The 26049-nt window shown below is 41.5% G+C and overlaps 1 protein-coding gene across 2 annotated transcripts in view; it reads right to left on the reverse strand.

Annotated features, from left to right (window-relative positions):
- CDH13 (cadherin 13) overlaps nucleotides 1-26049 on the reverse strand; it is a 665580-nt gene that overhangs the window by 237438 nt on the left and 402093 nt on the right. For both annotated transcript variants that reach the window (XM_083626042.1, XM_083626043.1), the window contains exon 6: nucleotides 8155-8299. In XM_083626042.1, the coding sequence (XP_083482168.1) occupies nucleotides 8155-8299 (145 nt within the window). The remainder of the gene's footprint in view (nucleotides 1-8154; nucleotides 8300-26049) is intronic.

Here is a 26049-nt window from a genome sequence, read left to right on the forward strand (position 1 = left end):
ACCCCCTATTTCTGCCATCAGTTTTAGTGCTGCAGTGGTCCTTCTAAGTATTGATGGCTACCACCTGTTATTCTATCCCCCACCCAAAAGATTACCCCCTGAAAATGACCCTATGCAAAGACACAGCTAGGAAAGAACCTCTCTCCTTGGTGTGGGTGGGTGTTGTTTTCCATGCAGAGAGGTTTGTTGGCTTGCTAGATAATATCACAAATGCACAAAGAATACAAGACCATAATAAGAGTCCTGCTGGATCAGGCCAAAGGTCTGTCCAGTCCTCACAGCAGACAACCAGATGCCTCTGATAAGCCCCGAAGCAGGACCTGAGCACAACAGCACTTTCACCACTTGTGATCCCACCAACTGATACTCAGAAGCATACTTCCTCCAACAGTTACAGATATGTTGGAAGTACAGTAGAAAATGAATGCAGGGCTTTATTTTTTATTATTATTATTATTATTATTATTATTATTATTATTATTATTATTATTTCTACCCCGCCCATCTGGCTGGGTTTCCCCAGCCACTCTGGGCGGCTTTCAACAGAACATTATAAACAGAATAAAATTTCAAACATTACAAACTTCCCTAAATAGGACTGCCTTCAGATGTCTTCTAAAAGTCAGATAGTTGTTTATTTCCTTGACGTCTGACAGGAGGGCATTCCACAGGGTGGGTGCCACTACCGAGAAGGCCCTCTGACTGGTTCCCTGTAACCTCACTTCTTTCAGTGAGGGAGCCCTCGGCGCTGGACCTCAGTGTTCGGGCTGAATGATGGGGGTGGAGACGCTCCTTCAGGTATACTGGGCCGAGGCCATTTAGGACTTTAAAGTTCAGCACCAACACTTTGAATTGTGCTCAGAAATATACTGGGAGCCAATGTAGGTCTTTCAAGACCTGTGTTATATGGTCCTGGCGGCCACTCCCAGTCACCAGTCTAGCTGCCGCATTCTGGATTAGTTGCAGTTTCCGGGTCACCTTCAAAGGTAGCCCCACGTAGAGCGCATTGCAGTAACCCAAGCGGGAGATAACTAGAGCATGCACCACTCTGGCGAGACAGTCCACGGGCAGGTTGGGTCTCAGCCTGCGTAGCAGATGGAGCTGGTTGACAGCTGCCCTGGACACAGAATTCTGAATTCAATCACTGCAATGTCCAATTAAAAGGACAATGAAGACAGAAAACCAAGGCATGGATGATTTGCTGCCAGTCAGATGGATCAATGCTCTGATGCTGTGTAAGACAGATTAAAATAAGGGGATGATGACATACTTCAGTGGAAGAGCACATCTTTTCACACAGAAGGTCCTGGGTACAGTTCCTGATATCTAAGGATCTAAGAAAGTAGTACTGAGAGTGAGCTCTCACTAAGACTGGGAGAGCTTGTGCCAATCACAGCTGGATGAACCAACATCTCAAAAGAAATATGCCCAACATACAAATAAAGCTAGACAAATGAAAGCTACAAATGAATGAAAAGTGAGAGGCATCTAAATAAACCAGTGTAGCTGCATAAGGAGCTTACAGATGAGTTGAGATTTAAGAAGGGATGTATAAAAATGGGAAAACATGAAGGGAGAGTATACATGTCAGTCAACAGTTGTGGGGGAAAGGTCAGGCAGGCCAAAGCTCAGAATGAGGCTTGCAAGAGAGGTTAAAAATAATCAAAAATGTTTATTTGGCTATGTTTGAAGCAAGAGGAAGAACAAGCACATGGTAAATCCTCTGTATGGAGAAGAAGGAGAAATGCTATGTGACATGGAAGATGGAGAAAGCTTGTTTTTTTTCTGTTCCAGAGGGTAGGACCTGTACCAACAGCTTTGTAACCAAGTTACAAAAAAAAGGAGATTCGCACTAAACATTAGGAAGAACTTTCTGATGGTGAGAGCTATTCAACTGTGGAACAGATGCCCTCAGAAGGTGGTGAATTCTCCTTCATTGGAGATGTTTAAGCACAGGTTGGATGTCTTATCATAGATACTTTAGTTGGGATTCCTGCACTGCAGGAAATTGGAGTGGCTGATCCTTGGGGTACCTTATAATTCTATAATTGTATGATTCTATAACCATCATGGTGCCCTCCAAATGATACTGGATTTCAATTCTCACCAGCCCCAACTAATCTGAGCAAAGGTCAGAGATGATGGAAACCGTATCCACAAGATTGTGAAGGCACCGTGTTGGCCACCTCTGAACTACATGAACAAGTTGAATCTAGTGGCAAGTCAAGAACCAGACAAGATTTACTTTGGGGGTTTCCCTTTGGACCTTTAGTATCAATCATAATTCTTGAGTTCATACCCAAACTGCACAGCAAGTTCACCCCCTCCGGTCTTTAAAAGCAAGCAACATCAAAAGGAGTTTATACTGATTTGTTTCTCACTGTGAAGTATGTAACACACACACACAAATTTGCTTTTGATGTTGCCCTGAATGTTTTTATTCACAGTTTTAATTTAAGATCATTAGAGCTAGCAATAGTCTAATTGCATGTCTGTAATTTACTTGTAACTATCATTACAAGGTTTTCTCCACCGATCAATCAGGGTGTTGCTTATTTTCACAAAACTCTGTAGGCAGAATGCTATAAATAATACTATTGCTTTGAGTATTGAACATGTAACATTTAGCATGAAGGTATTTGCAGAAGTAGGTCAGGCAGTGCCAGGGCCAAGGGTGAAGCATCTGTTTTGCATGCAGATGGGCCAAGGTTCAACTGCCAGCACCTCCAAGTGGGGTTGGGAGTGTCCCCTGCCTGAAACTTTGAGGAGAATCAGTATTGATTATACTGAGCTAGATGGGCCAATGATTTGAATCAGAGTAAGGCAGCTTCCTGTGTTCCAGGTCAATACATTATGATGCATGCGGTAAACACAAACTCCATTCCACATACAGATATCAACTAGCCCAACATGTGAATCTTACTTCAGCATCAGTGATTGGACAGCATCAAAGCACCTGGGGGTAGCTAACTAGTTTAAGGTGCTCAGGGGAAGCCACATGGTATACTCAACTCTTGTCCTCCAGACAGCTCACAATGGCACCATACCCTCAGTAGCTGCTGCCCAAAGCAGCACTCTAACCACTACACCATGCTGGCTCCTGATTTAGATTCATGTTCTGTCCTAAAACACAAAACCAGGTATGGAAGTCAATTGTCTGTGCATGTATAGTAAGCATGCAAAGGCCCAGGAGGTGGGAGAAGATCAGTATTGGCTGTAGTGGATTAATAATTGGAACACCTTGGATTTTATTCAAGGACACACTTATGGATGTACTTAGCAGTAAGGAAAACAAAATTGTCTGTAAATGGGTTCTTCTGCTAGAAGTGCTTTGTATATGAAAGGGAAGGGGAAAAAAAACATGTCTATTCTATCTGCTGACTACAGAAAGCTCTTAAGAGAACCCCCGTAGTTTCCCTGAGGTTGTTAGAATCACAGGTCATAGCCAAGAAGAGATCCTGCCGTGCTCAGCAAATTGAATGCAATTTTAGTCATTTGAAAGCTTAAGTGGCCCTATTTTTCCCCTGCCTACGCACCAGACATGATCACAAGCAAAACTGAATTGGGCATGCAAACACACACACACAAACAACACAACAGCAGACCAACTCTCATTATAACCCAGGAGACATAAGCATCAAACAATAATTGCTGCAGAATGGACAATGGGGGAAGAATTAACTGTAGCTTTGCCCATTTCCCCCGGTGAACTTTGGTATTGATGACTTTGCCTAATGTCTTTTGATTCCTGCACCCTGCTGATGAAGATCTCATTTCTATGCATCTCCACGCTAACCTTGATTTTGCTGCTGCTGCTGCTGCTAGTATCAGATTAACTGAAAGAGGGCAGCCTTCTATGATGCATGTGACTAGAGGTACAGTGCAAGGTGGTCCATTAGGGCCAATGGGCAGTGCCCAGTCTGCCCTCCGCCAGCCCCCCACTGCCTGCCTTCTTACTTGCATCCAGTCCAGGGGTGGCAGCACTGCCTTCAGATTGCTCCTCCTCCTTGGCCTCAGTGTTGCCCTTTGTAGAACTCAGCAGGAAGGAAAATGGGGACAAAACTAGAATTGGTTGCTTCTGCCTGTCACTGGCTCTAGTTCTGCCTGTTATTGGCTCCACCTCCACCTGCTGATGGCCTCTCTTCCTTCTGCCTTACCAGTCCAGATGGACACCAGCCACCACTGATGAGGAGGCTGCTTCTGTGAAACCATATTCCATGAATGACAGCAGCTTACAACCTCCTAGCATGTGGTCATCCATAATGCATGTCCTGCGTTAGACAAGCCCCTTCTCTGTTTCTGCATCCAGTTCTGCAAATGATGGTTTTATGATACTAAATGTTCCTCAAGGCTACTGTTCTTAATTCCATGCCATGTGCTGTTCTCAATGCCCCTTTGTTCCTGCTAATTCTTTACAGGCACTTTCCATCAGTTCTGCTTTGGGGGTTCCTCAGCTGGAATGCAATATACATGAGTTATTATGGCTTAATGGAAAAACAAGTTGCCAATGTTTCTTTTCTTTTCTAAATGTGATTCAAAAGCAATTTTAACCAGCCACTCTTTTTAAAAAAAACCCCCACACACCACATTTTGGGCTTAGGAGGATTTGCTCCAAGCTGCGGATAGAAGTCAAAACATATGAGGAATCACTGGTGCAAACTGACTCAAGCAAATGAAATAGAATCCTAGTGATGACTGTTAAGCAATCCTAAGTGAGGGAAGTAGGGAGAAAACAGCAGCTTTCGTCAGCTTTGAAATTTCCAAAAGGCCAGCACGCCTGTTAAGTGTCTGGCTAGCTGGCCCCTCGCTAAGCTCATTTGTTGACAGTGGATGGCTTCTGCTTGTGAAGTGCAGCCAGTAATTGCCTCTCACATTCACCTGTGATATGATAACATCCTCACTAGATCATTATGAATACAGTCCTCCGGCACAACAAAGTGTCCTTCTAGAGAGTTAGCTATCTATAATTTTGTTTCTCCGGTAAAGAAGAAAGGAAATTGGGGGTTTGTCCTTGCTCATGGACAGAACTCAGAGTTTCTTTAATGGTGCTATTAGTGAAAATGTACGCCTGTGGCAATCGCAAAGAAGTCAGGTTACAATGCAGATCTCATTCACACAAAAGAAATTGCATCAGTTTGCGTCAGGAACCACTGAGGGGAGAGCTAGGAATGCTTGGCTCCATCTGAAGCTGTCCTGAATAGCCAACCACCACAGATGCACTCTGGAGCATCTTCTAGAGCAGTGAAAAATTCTAAGAATGTAAGAAGAGCCTTCAATTTGACTGAATATGCTGTGTACATCCATTCAAGGAGTGACGGGGGTCTATTCTACCTGGCATGTCTCCATGTCAAGACAAAAGCCACCTCTTTTAAAGCCACCTAAGTTGGTGACCATTACTACCTCCCCACTCAGTCACAAAGCTCACTTTGGTGACCTTGGATCAGTCACTGTTTTTCAGCCTAACCTATCTCCCAGGTTGTTTTGAGGATAAAACAGAGATGGGGAGAACCATGTATGCCACCTTTGGCTCATTGACAGAAATACAGGACACACATGTAAAGTATATAAACTAAATCCCACTCAGAATAGGCCGACTGAAATTAATGAAACTAAGTTAATCATGCCCATTAGCTTCAATAGGTCTACTCTTGAGTAGGACTAGCATTTAGTGCCACCCTTTGCATCCACTGACATTTGCAGGGTACCACACTGGCTTCCCCTGCACCAGCGTATTCATTAAAAAAAATAATGTAGGTGTCACATTGACTAATGGGAATTTGCTTTGCTTTCCATTGCAGGCTTCAGCAATTTTTATCTTTGCTTAAAAAGAAAGTTTAATATCACTCCAGCTTTTATAGTTTCTCCCCTAATTAAGGAACCCAGACATTTGATCACTGGGGACACGGAATCATTTTGCAACACAACAAAAGAGCCAGAACATCTGTCCTGCTAAGAAATTTATTTCCTATAAAACCCTCTTGCTATGAAAAATAGAAAGAAAGAAAAAATCAGGGTGGGTGGGAAGAATGGGATGTTTAAATGGCAATATGGTTGATCGTACACAATTATATAGTGATGCCGAGTTGGGAAAAGGTCCAGAGAAGGGGATCCCAAAGGATCAAAAAGATGGAGCAACTCCCCTACAGCAACTGATACTTTTTCGCTTAGAGGAAAGGCAAGTAAATGGTGGCTTGGAAGAAGTTTATAAAATCATGTGTGACATGGAGAAAGTGGGTAGAGGAATGTTTCCCTCCCTCTCTCATAAGATTAGAATTAATGGACAAAGAATGAAGTTGAATGTTAGAAGATTCAGGACAAATAAAAGAAAGTACTTCATACAGCACATAGTTGAACTATGGAACTCACTCCCACAGGAGGCAATGGTGGCCACCAACTTGGGTAGCTTTAAAAGAAAACTGGACAAATCCTTGGATGGTAAAGCTATCAACAGCGACTAGCCATGGAGGTAATACCCCTCTGAAGGCTGACTGGTGCTGACAAAGCCTTCAAATGGACTCACTGCAAGCCCCATTTTGTCCATTTTCAGGCTCAGTTCAGATGTGCACCACATTTGAAAACACAGTTTTGTTATCTAAACTGGCCAAAGGTGTCAGTCACAGCAGTGTTAGCATTGATGTGCTGAATGCTGCTGTCATTGAGGCCTGATTTCCAAGGAACAATATGGAGTGCACTCTGTATTTGTATCTTTACCTGCCCAGCCATACATTACATCTAGTGTAGGGCAGATGGGAGTGTTTTGGGGAAAACAGGCCTGCAGGCTAAATTAGGAACTGGGCCTAATATGGCCAGCAGGCCAAAAGTTTCCTATGCCTGACAATAGTAGTTTGGATTCAAAGACACATTTGTGCTAAAGGAAAACTTCCTAGGGAGAGCAGGTGCCATTTTTTATGTGCCCATTCTTTACCAAAAATAATATAAAATAAAATTGCCAGCCACTATAAAAATGTTAGGCCACTATGTTTGTGACTGATATGCTAACAAAATTTCCAGGAATACTGTGTGCATGTGCGTATATGTATGTGTGTTATTTGGGAAAGCTTTTGAACAAGGCACCTCCAACTTACAATCTGAAGTGCTGCAGCCTTGTTGTGCTTCCTCAGATTTCTCCCACTTCTACTACATTTGTAGCCAACACCACAATCTCACTGTTTTATGTCCCTCCTTACAGTACAAACTTTTGTCTTGCTTTGCAAGAAGTGCATTAGCAATCTTTGAAAACAATTTCCTGCATCTCTAGGATATTGGCACACTACCTTACATCAAGCCAGTCCCCAAATAATAATACAGCAGTCATTTTTCATTCAGGAGTGGTCACAGTCTCAGTGGGAGAGCCCAGATGTGTTGCAAAAATGGCAATGAACTAGTTTTACATTTCTATGACTACGTCAGTTTACAACAAACGCACAACGTATCCACCAAATAATTCAAAATCAAAGTCACACTTTTCAAATGGAGCATCTAGATTCTAAAAAAAAAAAAAAATCCTGCACAAGAAACCATTCCCAACCATATTAAAAAAAAAAAAAAAATTATAGAATAAGTGAACTCAGGGGACAAAAATGTTTTCCATGTGACACTGGCAACAGACACTGGCAGTTCTTTTTAGCATGTTACTGATTGCATTCTATATACTGCCTTTTCCTTTTATTTGTATTATATCTGTTATCCACCCTTCCATCGTTCCTTGTGCTTAAAGGTAAAGGAACCCCTGACCATTAGGTCCAGTCGCGGACAACTCTGGGGTTGCAACACTCATCTCATTTTATTGGCCGAGGGAGCCGGCATACAGCTTCCGGGTCATGTGGCCAGCATGACTAAGCTACTTCTGGCGAACCAGAGCAGTGCACGGAAACACAGTTTAAATTAGGGATGGGGGACATCTGGCCCTCCGGGTGTTGTTGTACTCTTAACCCCCATCAACCCCAGTGAGCATGGCCAATGGTCCTGTGACATCTGTGGAGAGTCACTGGTCTAGCAATCTGCAGAGAGCCACAGGTTCACAGTTCCTGTGTCAAATGAGCCCTGTCAATCATGGTCAACCAGAATACATTGAGTTCAAGTGGATAAACATGCATAAAATTTGCAGAGAAACAAAACCTATAAGCAATTGCAGTATGTCTGCAGTTAGTTTACCTGTTGGAGACCCCTCCATGACATGCCCAATGTAAGGTCCTTCCTGGAAGAGAGGCCTGTTGTCATTCTGGTCAATAATGATGATATCTAGAGGGACTGGGCCTTCTATGGTTTTGCCACTGGCATCAGTGATCTCCACCTGGAACTGTATAAGTAAAGGGAAAGAGAAAGTTAACAGGAATCAGATTGTTATTGGGCATCAAAGGAGGAGGAAGATAAAAAGGAAATGTTGACATCAGCATTTTCGCCATAACAAGGCCGCAGGCAAGGTTAGCACTTGGGATGGTTGAGCTCTGTGCTAAAGGCAGGATGGTTGTGAGCATAAGCATTTGAAAGAAAAATGAAAGAGTTCACGCTGAGATCCCCATTGGGCACTTTGCAATTGAATTGCCAAATTTGCTGGAGGAAGCAACGAAAGAAGGAAAAAGGGGGAACACAATTTGATGCTAATGAAGTGAATATTTGCTTAGAATAAGTCTTTTCTTTCCCCTCCTCTCTCTCCTTCAAGCATAATTACACTTAAGGGGAACATACTGAACCACAAAATAAATTGAAAGATAGGTTGTAGTGGAGATGCACAAATAGACTCTTAGGAGGAGGAGGGAATTGTTGCAACTATATTCTGCCTCTATCCAGAGTATTCTGTTCTGCCCCTTGTAATGATTTCAGAAGTCACCATACCAAGTATGGCTCAATCTAACACAGTGGATCAAGCTCCTAAACTAGGGATGGGCAGAGTGGAGAACATTTGCAGTAGATCAGTATCACTGGATGATGCCCAATTATTTAATAATAGCAAAAACAACATGACTTTTCCAAGGCAGATCAGGCTGCTGAAATGAAGTTTGGAGTAGTCACAAGTAGACTTCTGTGTGAAAGCAGTGTTAGTTATAAAACTGAAAACAAATTATGAGTGTATGCTCAGAGACACCCAGTTCTTTAATTCTAATTACATGTCTTTCACCCTTGGCTCTTGGGGTTCTATTCTGGTACAAAACAAAGTAAATTCAAGGAGCTCACCCACTGCAACAAGGAAAAATCCTGTGGGATTTTGTTCCAGCTGAATTTGATACAGGGCAGATTCCATAAAGAGGGCTCTGAAAAGACCTTATTGCCAGTCACAACCCACCCCATCCTTGAAGATGGGGAGTCTCAGAGATGAGTCCTCCACACAGATGTTACTAGTGCTTTTTTCTGGGGGTATGCAGGGTACGCATACCCCTAAACATTTTGTGAATATACTTTTGTCCATTTACTGTACAGTGGTACCTCGGGTTACGGACGCTTCGGGTTATGCATTTTCAGGTTATGGATCACAGGAAACCCGGAAGTTCCAGAAAGGGTTACTTCTGGGTTTCACCGCTCGCACATGCACAGAAACGCTAGATCGTGCTTTGCACATGCGCAGAAGCACCAAATCGCATCACACGCATGCGCAGATGCGGCGCTGCAGGTTGTGAACACTGTGGGTTGTGGATGTGCCTCTGTCCCAGATTACATCCGCAACCTGAACTTCCACTGTATTTATTTTTCATGATTTGAACTATAAAATGGCGATTTTCTTAAGTCAAAATGAGACTACCCCTAAACATTTTTTTTTTTGGGGGGGAAGCACTGGATGTTACCTTTCAGGTAGATTTATACAGGACAGGAGTGAGGAATGTTTATCTGTCTGAGGCCTACATTGCCACAGTTCAAAGCTGTTGAGGGCGGCATTCCAAAAGTTGGCACATCAAGACACTCACACAACAACACACACGCATGGATACACACAAACAAATCCTTACTACACAAAAATTGATAGAATGGCACACGCACACTTAAGACTTACATCTACTTACATAATACAAAGATATACTTAATACAGGACCACACATCAAACAGCAATCTCTCTAACCCTGTGTGATAATTTAGCTGTTGTTTCTTTTTAAAGTGCTTCATACTACAGCCTAAAGCCTTCATGTTACAGCCTCAGCCTCAAGCCTTACCTCAAGCCTAAATGTCACAGGCAGCATTTTTGGTGTGAAAGGGGTTCTCTCACACACATTGCAATGCTAAATGGCTCTGGGCCCTGTGTCTAGGCTTGGGAAAACAACAATGATTGTCTTCAAAAGGAGGTTTTCCCCCCCTTAAGTCTAATTGTGGTGGTAGGGGACAAAGAATGAGAAGGGGAGGATGTAAGTCAGATGGGGAGAACTCGTGGGCTGCATCCAATTCATCATGTCATGAACTGGCAGGACGACAGGGAGGAGGAAGAGGATTCTGATGAGAGGTGTAGCCAGGACTGGGGCACACTGGGGCAAGCAGGGCATGGGGAAGAAAGTACTCACAGGGTAATGGAGGCTGGTGAGGGGATGGAGGTCAGTGCACAGGAACCAGAGCAGCAGGACCCTGTCTCCACAACAAGGCAGTCGCTGAGGTGCAGGGAGCAATGGGAGTGGCACTCTAAGAGGTTGAGGCAGGCAAGGGCCCCAAGCCCAGCTTCCTAGCTGGCCAGGTGGAGCTTGCTAACTCTGAGAGGAAGCATGTGATTCCTCAGTTGGAGTAGGCTTGGCACAGGTGGGGGTCAGAAGCCTCATCAAGCCCAGATGTTGCAATCAGCATGCAAATTACAAAAGGACAGCAGAGCTGAGGAGCTGTGTCTGCTCAACTGCCCATGTTGAATGAACCTCTATGGGACTATGCTTTGGGTTTGATTCTAGACTGTATCCTCACTGTTGGTCTTCAGACCTGGCTACTTTGATTGACCCTGGATTGCATTTCCTGACCTTTGCAAGTTGCTTGTATGAATTATCCCTCAGACTTGAAACTTTGGATTTGACGTACCAACTTGCTGCCAAGTAGTCCAGGGGTTCAGGACACATAGGATAACAGTTTCCCATGTCTTATACAGTAGAAGGTCCTCCTCCATATATCCAAGTTCCAAGCCATTTAGGACTTCAGGAATTGGGCTAGGGATGGGTGAATCTGTCAGTTCAGTTTCTCATTTTTCTTAAGTTCACATTCCGACATTTCCACATCAGTATGCATTTTTTTAAAATCCTTATGAAAAGTCATCAACACTTTGATGTGAATTTCTCACAGTATACATGTTTTGGTATGTATGTTTGCCTAATATGCAACTTTTTGCAAAATAATTTCTCTTAATATAATGCATTTGTGTATGTTATGCTCTCTAATATATGCTCAGTTATAAGCGTTTTTTGTACACTGTACTTAGCTGGGGAACTAGACTGAAAAATTCAGAGGATAGTGAGTTTCAACAGAAACATGAGTTTCCATTTTCATACTGCTTCAGAAAGTGTGGGTTGTATATGTTCTCTTTTAAATCCAAATTCCCTACCCCACTCATACCTAGACTGTACCTGCCACCTTGAATTGATCCCAGATGCACAATGGGAGCCAATGAAGTTCTCCTAGTGCAAGTGGTGTAACATGATTGGTTCAGATATATGCCCATTAGTGGCTCCCTTTCACCAGGCATCCAGAATTTATGTCTTGCACTTGCTGAGAATTTGATGTAGCTCATGCTATATGTTGCACGGCAATCAATCATTCCCTCCAGAAAGGTCTCACTCTTGGCTAATAAACATTCCTGAGAAATCAACTTTCCTCATTGCATCTCCTGTTCAAAAAGCACGTTCAGATCACCCCCCGAAACACACCCTTGACCACCTTTCACAGCTACAGTAATCTTTAAAAGCAAGCAAGTAAAGAATTGCTGTATCTGTGGGCTTTGGGGAATATCCTTCCTGTTCTCATGAAGCTATTGTTCAAATAGACTGCTTCTCCTATATATGTGATATGAAGACAAGTATTTGGACAAAAATAGTGGCTCACAGACCTAATCTAGTGGCTCACAGATCAAATCCAAAGCAACCAACAGAGTAGAGAGGTGTAGCTTTGCCACTTCCATCTGTATCATTATCAGCTCTGCCCTATTCTAGACAGAAAGAACTCAAAGCCCCTTTCCTTAGTTGTATCCAGGATTTTACTTTAGAAGGTAGAAATTGTCACATGGCTCTTTGCCGCCACAGACTTCAAAACCATTTCTATCAAAAAGCCACAATTCCATGATGCAACAAGGACTGCCATTTGAGAGGAACATTCAGATATGTGACAGAAGCACTTGCATTATAATCAGGAAAACTAATGTAATATTCCCCACATCTGAATGTATCCAGAGTCGCACAAGAAGCCTGCAGGGAGGACCTGATTAATGACATGAAAAGCACTGGCCTAGTGGCCTGCAGTGGACTTCCTAATGCACTCTCACGCACACATTTGCATGGCCGTGTACACACAGAGAGCCAATTAAAACAGTGGGGGAAATACTACATACTGCAGTAGAATACCAGCTTCCGTGATTTCCTGGAAGCAAAAGAGTCTAAAGCACCTTTCATGCATTCACCATACACAGATGTCCCATTGAGTCAAAGTCCTCACCCCCACCCCATTGATGTTGCACAGCTTCTCCAGCCCTGCGCATAGAGCATGGCCAGTATGCAGGTGTCCACATTGGGGTTTGGAGATTGTCATAGCTATGTAGTGGCAATACTATTAGGTAGAGTGAGACAGTCACTCATAGGTTCCTTTTAACAATCCTGGGAATTGTAGTTAGTTAAGGGTGCTGAGAGTAGTTAGGAGACCCATATTCCCCAACCAGAGCTCCAATTCCAAGAGTTCCCTGTGAAGAGGCATTTATTGTGAAACCACTCTGAAAATTGTAGCTCTGTGAGGGGAATAGGGGCCCACTAACAATTAGCATTCTTAAGAAACCACAACTCCCAGAATTCTTTGGGAGAAGCTGTAACACAATGCTTTATAGCCCACTAGAGTTATCATATAAAACAATGTCCCACCCTGTGCTACATTGCCATCAGTTTGCATGTTTTTTAAGGGTCTTCATAAAAATTCATCCATATTTTTGTGTGAATTTCTCCATGAATTTGTGCAATTATATGCATACCTTTCCCTTTACATATGGCTGGAAAACAGCATTGCAAAATTCTGAAAAGTGTAGATTTTGGTCCATGTATTGTTTCAGAAAGTGCAAATTGGGTAGGTTCACCTTTAAGCATGAACTCAATTGAATTCCTCCCCCATCCTTAATACTACAAAGCCAATACCAACCCCCTAAAATGCAGCTAACAAGTACAAAGAAGGAGAAAAGCAAAACTGTGTATTGAGCCAATTAGAAGTGAACTAGTTCCAAACACAAAACTGTATTGAGTTAACTTATAGGCGCCTGACCTGCAGTGCAGGATAGGGATTCAATTCAAAGTGAGAATTATACACACACGTGAAATGAACTGTGTTCCGGTTAAGTGTTCTGGTAGTAACATATGGGATCAGATAGTCCCTTTCCAAAAAATAAATATTGAGCTCTCCAACCTTGCACAGCCAAGCCCCCACACAGACACAATGTACCAGACTGGAATGAGATAATAAGCCATTCCTCTTAACAAAGGAATTAGAATTCTGACCTAATTCGCTCCCAGTTGGGTTCACTGTGAACCTATAAATAACTCATAAATATCATGCACACTGAGAAAGGAATGGATTAATTGCATAAACAAATGAGTCGGAACACTTTCAAGACCCCCCGTGGATTATTTCATCTCCTGGGAAGGATGCAGTAGGCTAGCAAGCTCTATTTCCCAAATATTCATTGCCCTGGGTTGCTCTCAAAGAGGAGACTAGTAGCCCCTTGTATGAGAGATCTGTTTCTGGCCCCAGTAACGCTTATTTATTCCTCTTGCTCACCGTCTCGCCTAGTGCCCAGTATTCATTTAAAAAAATGTAAGAAAAGCATGCCAGATGAAGCCAATGGTCCATCTAGTCCAGCATCCTGTTTCCACAGTGGCCAACCAGATGTCCCAATGGGAAGCCTGCAAAGAGTCAATGTAAATGTCAACTGGACCAATTACCTTAACTTAAGACAGGCACCCCCAAACTCAGCCCTCCAGATGTTTTGGGACTACAACTCCCATCATCCCTAGCTAACAGGACCAGTGATTAGGGATGATGGGAATTGTAGTCCCAAAGCATCTGGATGGCCAAGTTTGGGGATGCCTGACATAAGAGAAAGTAGCTTCCCATGTCCTGAACAGGGAAGCACAAATCTGCAGATTTCAGAGGGGAATGGTTGTAGCTCACATGCAGAAGCTCTCAGGTTCAACCTTTGGTGTTGCCAGGTAGGGCTAGAAATGGTTCCTGCCTGAAACTCTGGAGAGATGATGCCAGTCAGTGCTTACAATACTGAACTAGATGTACCTATGGTCAAAATGGGAATAGAGAAGTTTCCTATGTTTGTATCAATTGTTATTCAGGTAATGTACATGTAACAGAATGTGGTTGGATCTAGACACATAAAAAAAGCATTTCAGCAAAACGTGTTGTAAACCTAATAATGGGAAATCACTTTGCTAAAACATGGAACTCCACAGCGCCATCTGGTGTCACAGTGTTATAACACATTTAAAACTCATTTTCTTTATTAATGTAGCTGAATCTGTGTGTGAGAGGGTGTGTTCGAGAGAGAGAGAGAGAGAGAGAGAGAGAGAGAGAGAGAAAGAAAGCTCAGCATTTCATAAATTGGTGTTGTGAGGTGCTTGCACTGAGATTAAAGAGGCTATTAAAAATTCCCCTTCCTTTCCCTCTATTCCATAATACACAAAGGCAGAAGAGACTGAACAAGTGTCTTATTTTTAGATAGAAACCTCTTATTATGCATGTTTTATCTCTTGCATGTTTGACTGGGGAGATATTATTTCCAGCAAATGTTAAGCACTAGAGAGTTATCGAAATGAATACGCCCCCCCCCATGATCACACATTTTATTTGTGTATTTGAATGTGATACCCATATTTCAGAAATATCTCTGTTCCCCCAGAGCACCAGGCGTTGTCCATTTACAATAATGTTGTGCCTGGAGAAATTCAAGTATCTGTTACATAGTGATGAATGAGGGCAATATTATAAAGGACATCCCTTACCAGTTTATACTAATTCATAGAAAATAAAGCCATTGGTGATGACTAGCCATGCTGGCTGTGTACTACCTCCACTATCAGTGGTGAGATCAGCGATGGGATTGCGATCAGCTTGGGGAAGTGGTATATCGGTTGCAGAGCATCTGCTTTGCATCCAGACAGCTCCAGATTCAGACAGCAGCATCTCCAGCTAAGGTTGGCAGAGACTTTTGCCTGGAGAGCCTCTGTTAGTCAGTACAGACAAAACTGAGCTAGATGACAATACTGAGCTGACAAGACACATTCCTATTTTCAGATCCATTGCAGAGAACACAAGTGGGAAGAGTGCAGTTGTGGACATCTAATTGCCTGCTATGTGGAGTAAGATTAGATGAACATGACAAATTGTAGACGAATAGGTACAGGGGCTTTTGGAGGGGAACTAAAGGGATGGATGGGTCATAGTTTGTTGTTGTCCTCTGATAGGCCCTAAAATGTGAGGCTGTTTTTAAATGTTGAAGAGAGATGGCATTTGCTTTTGTTGTTAAAGAAGAACAACGTAGGATTTTTTTTTAAAAGTAACACATTTGGTGAAAGCTTTTAACTTTTTAAAAAAACAAATAAATCCTCCACTACTGTGTTTTAACAACAAAAACAAAATCCAGAATTCTCCAGTGCTTCATGGGCAACATTTAGGACAGCCTCACTTTTTGCAAAGCTCATGAACCTAGAAAAATAAAAATCGATAAAAATGCACAGCTATATAATCATTAGAAAAGTAAAGAAATAGTGGATATAAAGGATGCTTTGTGGAGGCCCTGATCTGACTTGGCACAGGTGTGGGGTGTGTTTTATTGACACCATAGATAATTTGGCCAATAAAGATTACCTAATTTTGCTGCATTATGTGGCCCACCCATATAATTGATGCACACCCCTGATCTGTGCACACCACTGATATATACTTCCCTCCCCACAATATATGGAAATATGAACTTATGGACACAAGAAGGGCCCTACTGGACCAGATCTGTTCACTCCAACACTCAGTTCTCTGCAACAGCCAGCCAAATAATTTTGAGAAGCCGATTAGCAGGTCTTGAATGCAGCAGCACCTTCTTGCTGTTTAACTTGTATAGTTCTCTAAACACAGAGCATACCCATTAACAGGCTTCATATCGAAGAACATCATATGGTCCAAATCCATGTGGCTGTTGTCATACATACCACCTGGTTAAGAGTCATAGTGCTTTGGGAATCCCAATTTGTTTAGCATTCATTTTGGCCTTTAAAGGAACATTTTCTAGTCCTCATTAACAATGCTGAAAGTTAAGATGCATCATTTCTTAGTATAACTAGAAATGAACATAAGAACATGATAAGAGCCAGCTGGATCAGGCCAATGGCCCATCTAATTCCAGCATCCTGTTCTCACAGTGGCCACCCAGATGCAAGTCCTCAAGCAAAATGGATGCTGAAGAGCACTCTCCCCATATGTGATTCCCAGTAACTGTTGTTCAGAAGCATCACTGCCTCTGACGTTGCAGGCAGGGCAGAGTCACCATGGCTAGTATCCTTCAATAACCTCCTCCTCCATGAATTTCACTAATCCTCTTTTAAAGTCATCTAAACTGGTGGCTATCACTGCATCTTGTGAGAATGAATTCTGCTGTGTAAAGAAACACTTTCTGTCATCTGTTCTGATTCTTCCAACATTCAGTTTCACCAGATGTCCACAATATCTAGTGTCATGAGAGAGGGAGGAAAATTTCTCTATTCACTTTCTCGATGCCATGAATGATTTTTGCTATTGTTGCCTCTTATTTGTCTTTTCTCTAAAGTAAAAAAAAGAGTCTCAAACTCTGTAACCTTTATTTATAGGGGAGTTGCTCTATCCTGCTACAGATCTATGAAATATAGTTTCCTAGAGAAATATTCACTGCAAATGTTACAATATGTACCTTTTATGCACTGTATCTGTTCTGTTTCTGTGGCTTAACTATGCTTTTCCATTAAAAAACAAACACAAACACAATTTATTTGCATTCCACAATCTACAGTACAAATGTTTAAGAGATCTTTATATTTATTTTGGGAAGAAAACCCTTCAGGGAGTTTCAAAACCTCAGCAATTTTACAGAATTATGAAAAACTCATTAAAACAACAAAACATTGAATCAGCTGTAAATGATGGCTCCGGCTTAGCTATTGGTTTTGGAGCTGCTACAAATTCAACTTGCAATCTACAAAATGAAGATTTTTACATAAGGCATTGTAAGTAAAAACAGGTTCCAAATTCATTATCCATATTATTGCTTATCTCTTTTCCATCCCTACCAAGAATGTTTTGATCGCTACTAACAAAAGAAGCAAAGAAGAACTGGAAGAAAAGTCAGCTTATTAAAAACAACAACAACAGCAACACTTTCTTGGGAGCAGTGGCACAACACACACAGAGCAATATATGTAATATATAATTATTTGACTCTGTTTTCCTCTAAACAAAGTTGCTGTGCATAATAGGGTGATATTTGATCCAGTTCCCATTTAAAGAAGAACCTACCAATTTCACACTTTCCAAAACAATGCATAAACTGAAACACAGGCGTACTTTGAAATTCACACTTCTATGAATTTTCCAGCCATGTGATGTTTGTAAGAAATGCATTTACTAGGGTAATGTGTGCAAAAAATGGATGTTTTAGTGAAAATAACACACAAAAATGTGTTCAGGAAAATACAGATGTTGAGGAAAATATTTGCAAACATTGTGTATGTAACGGGAAATGAGAGATAATGAATATGCAAAAGGACTTTGAATATTCAAAGTGATGTGGAAATATGGAGAGCTGAATTTAAGTTTGCAAAAATGAGAAACTGAGGGAAGTAAAAACTGACAGATCCACCCACAGTTGGTAGAGCACAGAGACTCAATGCTTGGACTATCACACAAATTAATATTGGGAGATTAATTGTATGAGTTTTAACTGATTAAGGACAATCCTCTGCATGCTTTCTCAGTAATAAATTGCAATGTGTTCAATAAGGTTTAATCCCTCAAAGAATTCTGGAAGCTGTAGGAAGGTGAGACTTGTTAGGAAACTCCTGTTTCCCTCACATAGCTACAATTCCCGTAGTGTAGAGGGATTGAATATTAAACCATTCTGGGAACTGTAGCTCTGGGAAGAGAATAGGGTCCTCCTAACAATTCTCAGCACCCGTAACAATCTAGAGCTCCCATAATTCTTTGGGAGGAAGCCATGATTGTTTAAAGTGGTGCTTTAAATACAAGGTGTGAATGTGACTCAACTTCTTCAGCCTGGCCATTTGAGTCAGCAATCTAGGAGCTGTACTCCTGGGTCATAGCTATTTCTCTTAAAGGGGCCATATGCCAGATATTTTGTTGCTAATGCATCCATTACAGCTATAGTTGATATCTCCCATTTCAACCAGAAACCAGAAACTTGTTCTAAATGGACACATTTAAACTGGGAATGTTGCCAACCCTGTCCCAACACTCAATCTTTGTTGTTATCAAAATAATCATAAAAAGGCTAGAGTATGCCAATTCTAGTTTTTCTCTTTGCCCTCTCTGCCTGGAAGTTTGGGTAGCAGACCATCCCCCGTTCCCTTTGCTTGTTACTTTTAAATAAATGAGTTTCTACTGATTCAGTCTACAGTCAGCTCTATTGAATTCCCTATTATGTTCAGTTCTTTTGCCAATACAATGCTCAGCGACATATTTTTATAATTCTATCAACAGAACTTATTGTTACCAGGATCTTTAAACAGATTAAGGCATAATACTAAGTATAGTTAATTTAACTTTTCTCCTTTCCCTTTATAGGGGCAAATTTGAGAATGATGCGGAGTGAGGATAGTATTTTAGCAGTGAGGATTCAGAGCAAGTCATACATTGATTCCTACAGTTGATTTGATTTTTGATCATGATGAGCCAGGGGCAATGGAGAGAAGTGCATAGATTTCAAGGTGGGTAGCCTTTGCAGATGGTTTCAAAGCAAAGCAGGACAGCTAACAGGCTTCTGTTTTTCTCATTATCTGTTTTCTGTCTCAAAAAAATAATCTAGGAAACACAGGACACCTTTCTGCATTAATTGGCAAAGAAATAATGCTTTTGCCAATGAGCCCCAAATTAGCTGAATGGATGGCTAAGTGGTTGCTGCCTGTGAGATTTCAAGGACTTCTTCACCCCAGAGTTTTCAGAAGGCTCTCAGTGCACGCCTATGTAGTAAAGCATCAAAGGATGCTGTTACTCCCTCCTCCTTTGATCAATGTTCTTCACAAGGGAAAAAGAGAGGGCACATTTGCTTTCAAATGCACTGCTCAGCTGAGCAGATCACCTGGAAATGCTCTTCATAATGTATTGACCGTCACAGTATGCCCATGTGCAGGTTCATGCATTCAGCTTTGGTGACCTGCATTGTCGGGGTGACTGGTACCCATTGGACTGGCAGAACAATAGGCAGGGAAGCCAACAGTAGGTGGAGCCAGAGACAATGACAGACATAGCAAAAGAGTTCTTGTTTTGCCTGAGGCAATTCTGCTGTGTTCAGAGGGGGAAGTGTGATTGCTAGGCAGCAGACACTGACTCTGACTGTTATGGCTTTAACCTTAGCTACCTCTATGCAACAGGGATGCAGGTGGCGCTGTGGTCTAAACCACTGAGCCTCTTGGGCTTGCCGATCAGAAAGTCAGCAGTTCAAATCCCCGCGACGGGGTGAGCTCCCGTTGTTTGGTCCCTGCTCCTGCCAACCTAGCAGTTCGAAAGCATGTCAAAGTGCAAGTAGATAAATAGGTACCGCTCTGGCGGGAAGGTAAACAGCATTTCCATGCTCTGCTCTGTTTCGCCAGAAGCGGCTTAGTCATGCTGGCCACATGACCTGGAAGCTGTCTGCGGACAAACTCCAGCTCCCTCGGCCAGTAAAGTGAGATGAGCGCCGCAACCCCAGAGTCATCCACGACTGGACTTAATGGTCAGGGGTCCCTTTACTTTACTTTACCTCTATGGAACAATTACCACTTTAAGCGGAGAGTTAGTTCGCCTTCATATCAGCACACAGAAATTGTAGAGTTCAGAATCAGACCCTCCAAGTGTCTGATTCCAGAGACAGTCCCAAATTTACAAAAGCCACCGCAGTTTCTGATTTGATCCCAGAATGTACCCCCTTTGAAAGAGGGGGGACCTTCCTTTATCCACTTTCTCCATGCCATGCATAATTTTACACACTTCTATCCTTTGGAGCCTGGTCCACTTATGCATAGTGTTCCCAATAAGAATGCCAAACAATTTTTAAACCCATCCCCTGAAGAAACATCTCTCAAAACCATACACTCTTTCCTGCCCACCCCCATTTTATATTTCTATTTGAACCCAGAAAAACTCCACAAACATTTCTGTCAAACAGATTTGGGCATCACTCTGCCAATCCAGAAACATCTTGCAGTTCCGCAACATCTGGGGGGGCATTAACCAGGCTGGTGAAGCCTGAACTAGCAATTTCATTTTCAACACCCACTGAAGTTGGGAAATCCACTAGTGAAAGTCAGTAGCTACATCTTAATCCCCAAGCTTCATAATCAGCCCCGTCACATCAACTCTATAACCATTATTTGACAAAGCAGACCAGTTGCATGCAGAAATGCCACTTGGGTAAAAGCCTGATATAAATGAGCACTCATTACAGTTGACAGTAAATAGATTCACCATCTAGCAGGTAAAATGGTTTAGGAATAAATTCGATATATGTGTGTGTGAATATATATCATATATACACAACATACTCTCTTCATTTTTAAAATATATATCTATACTAATATCTATATTCCAAACAGGTGCAGTAGTAACAAATAAAACAGGCAGACTGAGCAAGTCATATTTCAGTGCAATTTGAGCAAAGGAATGTATGTGCATTATATTACTTCCTTGACAAATGCAATAGTTTAGAGCTCTTCAGTACCTCATTTGCAAATAACAAGTGCCTTTTTAGTGATAAAATTAAGCCAGGCTCCTGATAAAAGGTTGGAAGACAGTGCAGGAGGACACTATGAAGGTGGGAAAAAACCCTTACACATAGCCAGCATATGTAGCAGCACAAGTCTTGTGCAAAGACTGGGAAACAATACTTGGAAATCTTTTTAGTGGTCATGGAATTACCACTATGGTTGGGTGAGTTTGTCAATTCTGGGTTATCTTCAGTTCAGTTCTCCACACTACACTTCCACATCAGTTTGCGATTTTTAAAAAAAGAAATCCTCATGAATTTTCATTAGCACTCTATTGTGAATTCCACCTTAATGTGCCCTTTAGGCTTGGCAAGCACAATGGGGTTAACACTGAGTCAGTGGGGTCATAGTGCCGTTGTCAGGTTCACATACCCAATGCGCTCATAGCAAGAAGAAAAATTCCTTCTAATCCTTTGCTGCAGGGCCATAAGTGGTGCCTGAAAACTTGCCCAGGAGATGGGTGGGAGCTGAACTCTTTCGCATTAGAGAGCTTCTATGCTTGGACAATACATTGATTCAGCTATTCCTGTTTAATCAAATATAATTTGCTTATTGCAGATCCTCTATGTTGTTCTACTTAGAATCAATAGAAACATTTTTCACCATTCTTTAATCTTCTTTATGGGTAGGTTGGCAAACAGCAACAGCAATAGTGAATACAGATTGTATTCACTATTCACTAGAGTGATTTCAGTTCCAGATGTGGGATGAATAAGTGAACTTTGGCAATTTCTGGTTCCTTTATCGTTTTATCAGAATTCTGAGTTCCCTACCTTTGATCTGTGGTAACCAACACAAACAACTCAAACAACTATTATTTTAAATATACCCATTGTATATTTGTCTCTTTGGTATCCAGCAGTCACAGATAATTTTAAGATCAGTTGTGTTAACATTCCTGCAGAAACTACAATCACAGAACTGAACTGGAAGTGCAATGTTTGCACGTGTACAATAAAAACTGTCATGAAATCAGTCACCTCTATTTAGTTCTGCTGCTAGGAAAACATGAGGAAACCTTTACAAATTTCATTAAAGACTACAGATTCATAACTCTTTAAACTGTGACATATTCCTGGTGATCCCATTGCTAGATGATGCTCCTTCAAATGGGATTTGACAGCAGGTAATCTGCACAATGGAAGGAATTAACTTAACAGAGCAAGCTCATTTAAGGCAATAAATGCAACAGCAACAACAAAACCCATCTAGAGTGGGAAACAGGATCTTCAAGGTGGAAAACCATTCATTGCTCATTGCAACACAACATTTGAAGTCATACAACCAGTGTTCAAAACTCCCATTGTTCTAGGCACATTTTGTGAACAGGAATTTCATTAGTGTGAGCGGTTTCTGAGCTCTGGGTGCAATACTGCACCTAAGATTTCAGAGTAAAACTGCAGAGTGGAAGGAAAGGGGAACCTTTTTCAGCCTCCCCATCTCCAGCTATTCTCTGAAGACTGGAGAAGAGGCCCTCTTAAGAATATTTGGGGGGTGAGCAGGGGAAGGACTTACAGGGGTCAGCAAACTTTTTCAGCAGGGGGCTGGTCCACTGTCCCTCAGACCTTGTGGGGGGCTGGACTATATTTTTTGGGGGGGAAAGAATGAATTCCTATGCCCCACAAATAACACAGAGATGCATTTTAAATAAAAGCACACATTCTACTCATGTAAAAACACCAGGCAGGCCCCACAAATAACCCAGAGATGAATTTTAAATAAAAAGACAAATTCTACTCATGTAAAAACATGCTAATTCCTGGACTGTCTGCAGGCCAGATTTAGAAGGTGACTGGTTCGGATCTGGCCCCTGGGCCTTAGTTTGCTTACCCATGGACTAGACTATGTGAAAAATGAACATAATATTTTAACTACAGTTCATTCATTTTCAACTTTGTATTCTTGTTATAAAAAGCGTGCCTAGACATTCTGTTGTTGCACCCATAACCTAGGTTTAAGGTGCCATTTAGCTCCTAGCTTTCATATCTCAGTTTCTAACACTGCATACAACCTCCCAGCCCTAGATGACTCAGCTATCTCTTATTCAGTTCCACCCAACTGCCTGAGGCCAAGGCAATGAGCTTAGATTTCCTGATGGAGACAAGGCATACACAGCCTTCAGCTCAGTCCTCCCTTGCCTGTACCCAACCATTCTTAATGCCTTGCCCAAGGCTGAGCAAAAAAGGGCAGAGCAGAGTTCTCTGGAGCGGTTTTTGAAGGCTGTACAAATCTTGTCTCCCTCAGGTAATGAAAGTTTCTTCTTTTTTGAGAGTTCCTCCTTCCTTGCTCAATATAGTTTGTTTGCTTTCACTACTCAATTTAATATTAAAAGTTGTTGAACGAAATCATTCCTTCCTCCCTTCTCCAACCAGCCCCTGGAAACAATGATATACAGTGGTACCTCGGGTTAAGTACTTAATTCGTTCCAGAGGTCCGTTCTTAACCTGAAGCACCACTTTAGCTAATGGGGCCTCCTGCTGCTGCCACGCCGCCGGAGCACGACTTCTGTTCTTATCCTGAAGCAAAATTCTTAACCTGAATCACTATTTCTGGGTTAGTGGAGACTGTAACCTGAAGCGTATGTAACTGGAAGCATATGTAACCCGAGGTACCACTGTATAAACATTGCCTTGCTATGGAAGTGTGTATCACTTCATAGCCTCTTGGAGAGGCTTTTAGGTTTAAGTAAGTTACACTAATAAGAAGGAAGAAAACAGATAACCCTGTATTCTTTTAAGTTTGCTAAGAACCACAACAGTCCTCTCACAACATCTCTCACTTATTCAAAGCCACCCAAAATTTCATTGACTGAAACATTCAGATTGACTTTACTATTTGTCATTTTAAAAAACATATTCCCTGTTCTCTGGAATAGCAATCCTGTTAAGCTATGACAGATGCCCACATTTTGCACTTTCTGAAATGATAGAAGGAATTCTTGGTGCAACTGACTTTCCTGGGTAAATGGATATTTCATATGAGTCTCAATTTAGCATTGTGTTACAATTGTTCTACATGTATTTGGTGTTATTTGTGTTTTTAATTGTTTTGATTATACATCACCTTGAGAACACTGTACAGAAGGCAATTAATTAATGCCTGTCTAGTACACACACTTTTCAAAGGAAGTTTTCTCAGTGAATTGCTGGCAGTCAAAAATTATGGAAGCACAGGTGCCTAAAATCTGTTTTAAACATTACAGTAGTAAATAGGGAAGCTTGGGTTCATTAAAACCCAGTGTAGTGAAGTCTCACACTCATAAAACAAGTGCAAAGGTGAGTGAAACTTCTGAACAAGTGGTGAATCAGCATCATTAAAGATCCAGGTATAATATAAGTGATTCTGATATCAATCTCTGCCTAAGTTTGTCCATATCCTGCTTCACTGGCATTCAGTCATAGTTTCTTTTCTCTCAATGTAGTCTGGATTGTTTTATGTAAGTTTGTTTTAATGTATTGTCTGTAATTGTCTTAGTATTTTTTTTAGTCAAAGTTTTGCTTGGATCTTTCAAAAGATTGCAGGGAAAGTGTGCATTTATATTGTATTATATTCCTTGTTGTGTGCATTTTTGTCCCCATCTTCTCTAAAAGGCATTTTTTAAAAAACTTATCCAAAGCATTTTTTCACCATACGGTACATATTTTTTGTGCAAGCCTTTGTGCACTAAAAGTGCTTTGCAAAATCTGTAGAAATGTGAAATCCTATCAAGCATCGTGCTCCAATATGAAAGCCAGTTTGGGGTCATCAAATTGAGTTGGTCTGCTACAAAAAGTAGACTGAACAAACTCTTTATTGATCCCTTCCTGATATTAATTCGGTAGGCCACATTTGGTCAGCTATAATAGCCATTGTAATCTTCCATCTATTGAACACATTTAAAAAAAATCATGTGTTGCTTTCAATGCGTCTTTTAAGTACAAAGATAAAATAATTGGCCATAGTGGTGAACTAAGCTCAACATTTACACAAAATGGAAGTGGGGACACAAAGCTAGGTCTTTGAGGCTCTCTGGAGCAACCATGTAATTAGCTTTGAAGAGAGTGAGCATAAGGGAAATTCAGGGTGACAGTTTATTCTCAGGAGGGAGCTGGCAAGAGAACCGAAGAGATAGTATCATTACTCTTCAGTTCATACAATAAAAAGAACAGGATATTTGTTATTACACTCATCCCTGTGGCTGTGAATTTTTGAGGGAAAATTGGCAGAGGTCTCCAAAGCACCCCACCAAAATAAGAGAAGAAAATTGGCCACAGGATCAGAGGTGATTTGAGGTGTGAATGAACACAAAGGCAGGTTGTGAGGAGAAACGTTAACTAGGAAAATAAGTTAACTTGAGGTGAGAAGAGTTCAGATTTGAGTCTGCAGCTCAAGCAACAAGTGAGAGTAAAAAAACCTAGCTGCACGAGATTATATAGCAGAACTTGTGCAAAGGTTCTGAAGTACTGTCAGGCTGAACTTTCTTGTCCAATGTTTTTTTACTTATCCACAAGATGAGCACATAAGCTGCCTTACACTGACCATTGGTCCTTCTAGTTCAATTTCATTTATGCTGACTGGCAGTGGCTCTCCTGGATTTCAGACAGGGTTTTCTCCTAGCCCTGGAGATGGAGAGAAACTGAGTCAGGGAAGGGACCTTCTGCATTCAAAGCAGATGTTATTCAGCTGAGCTGCAGCCCTTCTCTAGGATGAGTGCTGGGGTACAAAAGAAAAATACATGGAGAATTATGTTGTAAAATCCAGAGAAGCACAGGTTTTGAAGGCTGCCTGTGCTTTGGAAAGTACAAATCAGGGAAATTGACTTTTAAATGTGAACTGAATCAAATTTCTTCCGCATATCTGAATTGCTCTGAATAAGTAACATCTCTGAATGGCTACCATTTTTCATTTGAAGAAGAAT

Source organism: Podarcis filfolensis (assembly GCF_964270895.1).
Source record: "Podarcis filfolensis genome assembly, chromosome: 8".
Classification (NCBI taxonomy): domain Eukaryota; kingdom Metazoa; phylum Chordata; class Lepidosauria; order Squamata; family Lacertidae; genus Podarcis; species Podarcis filfolensis.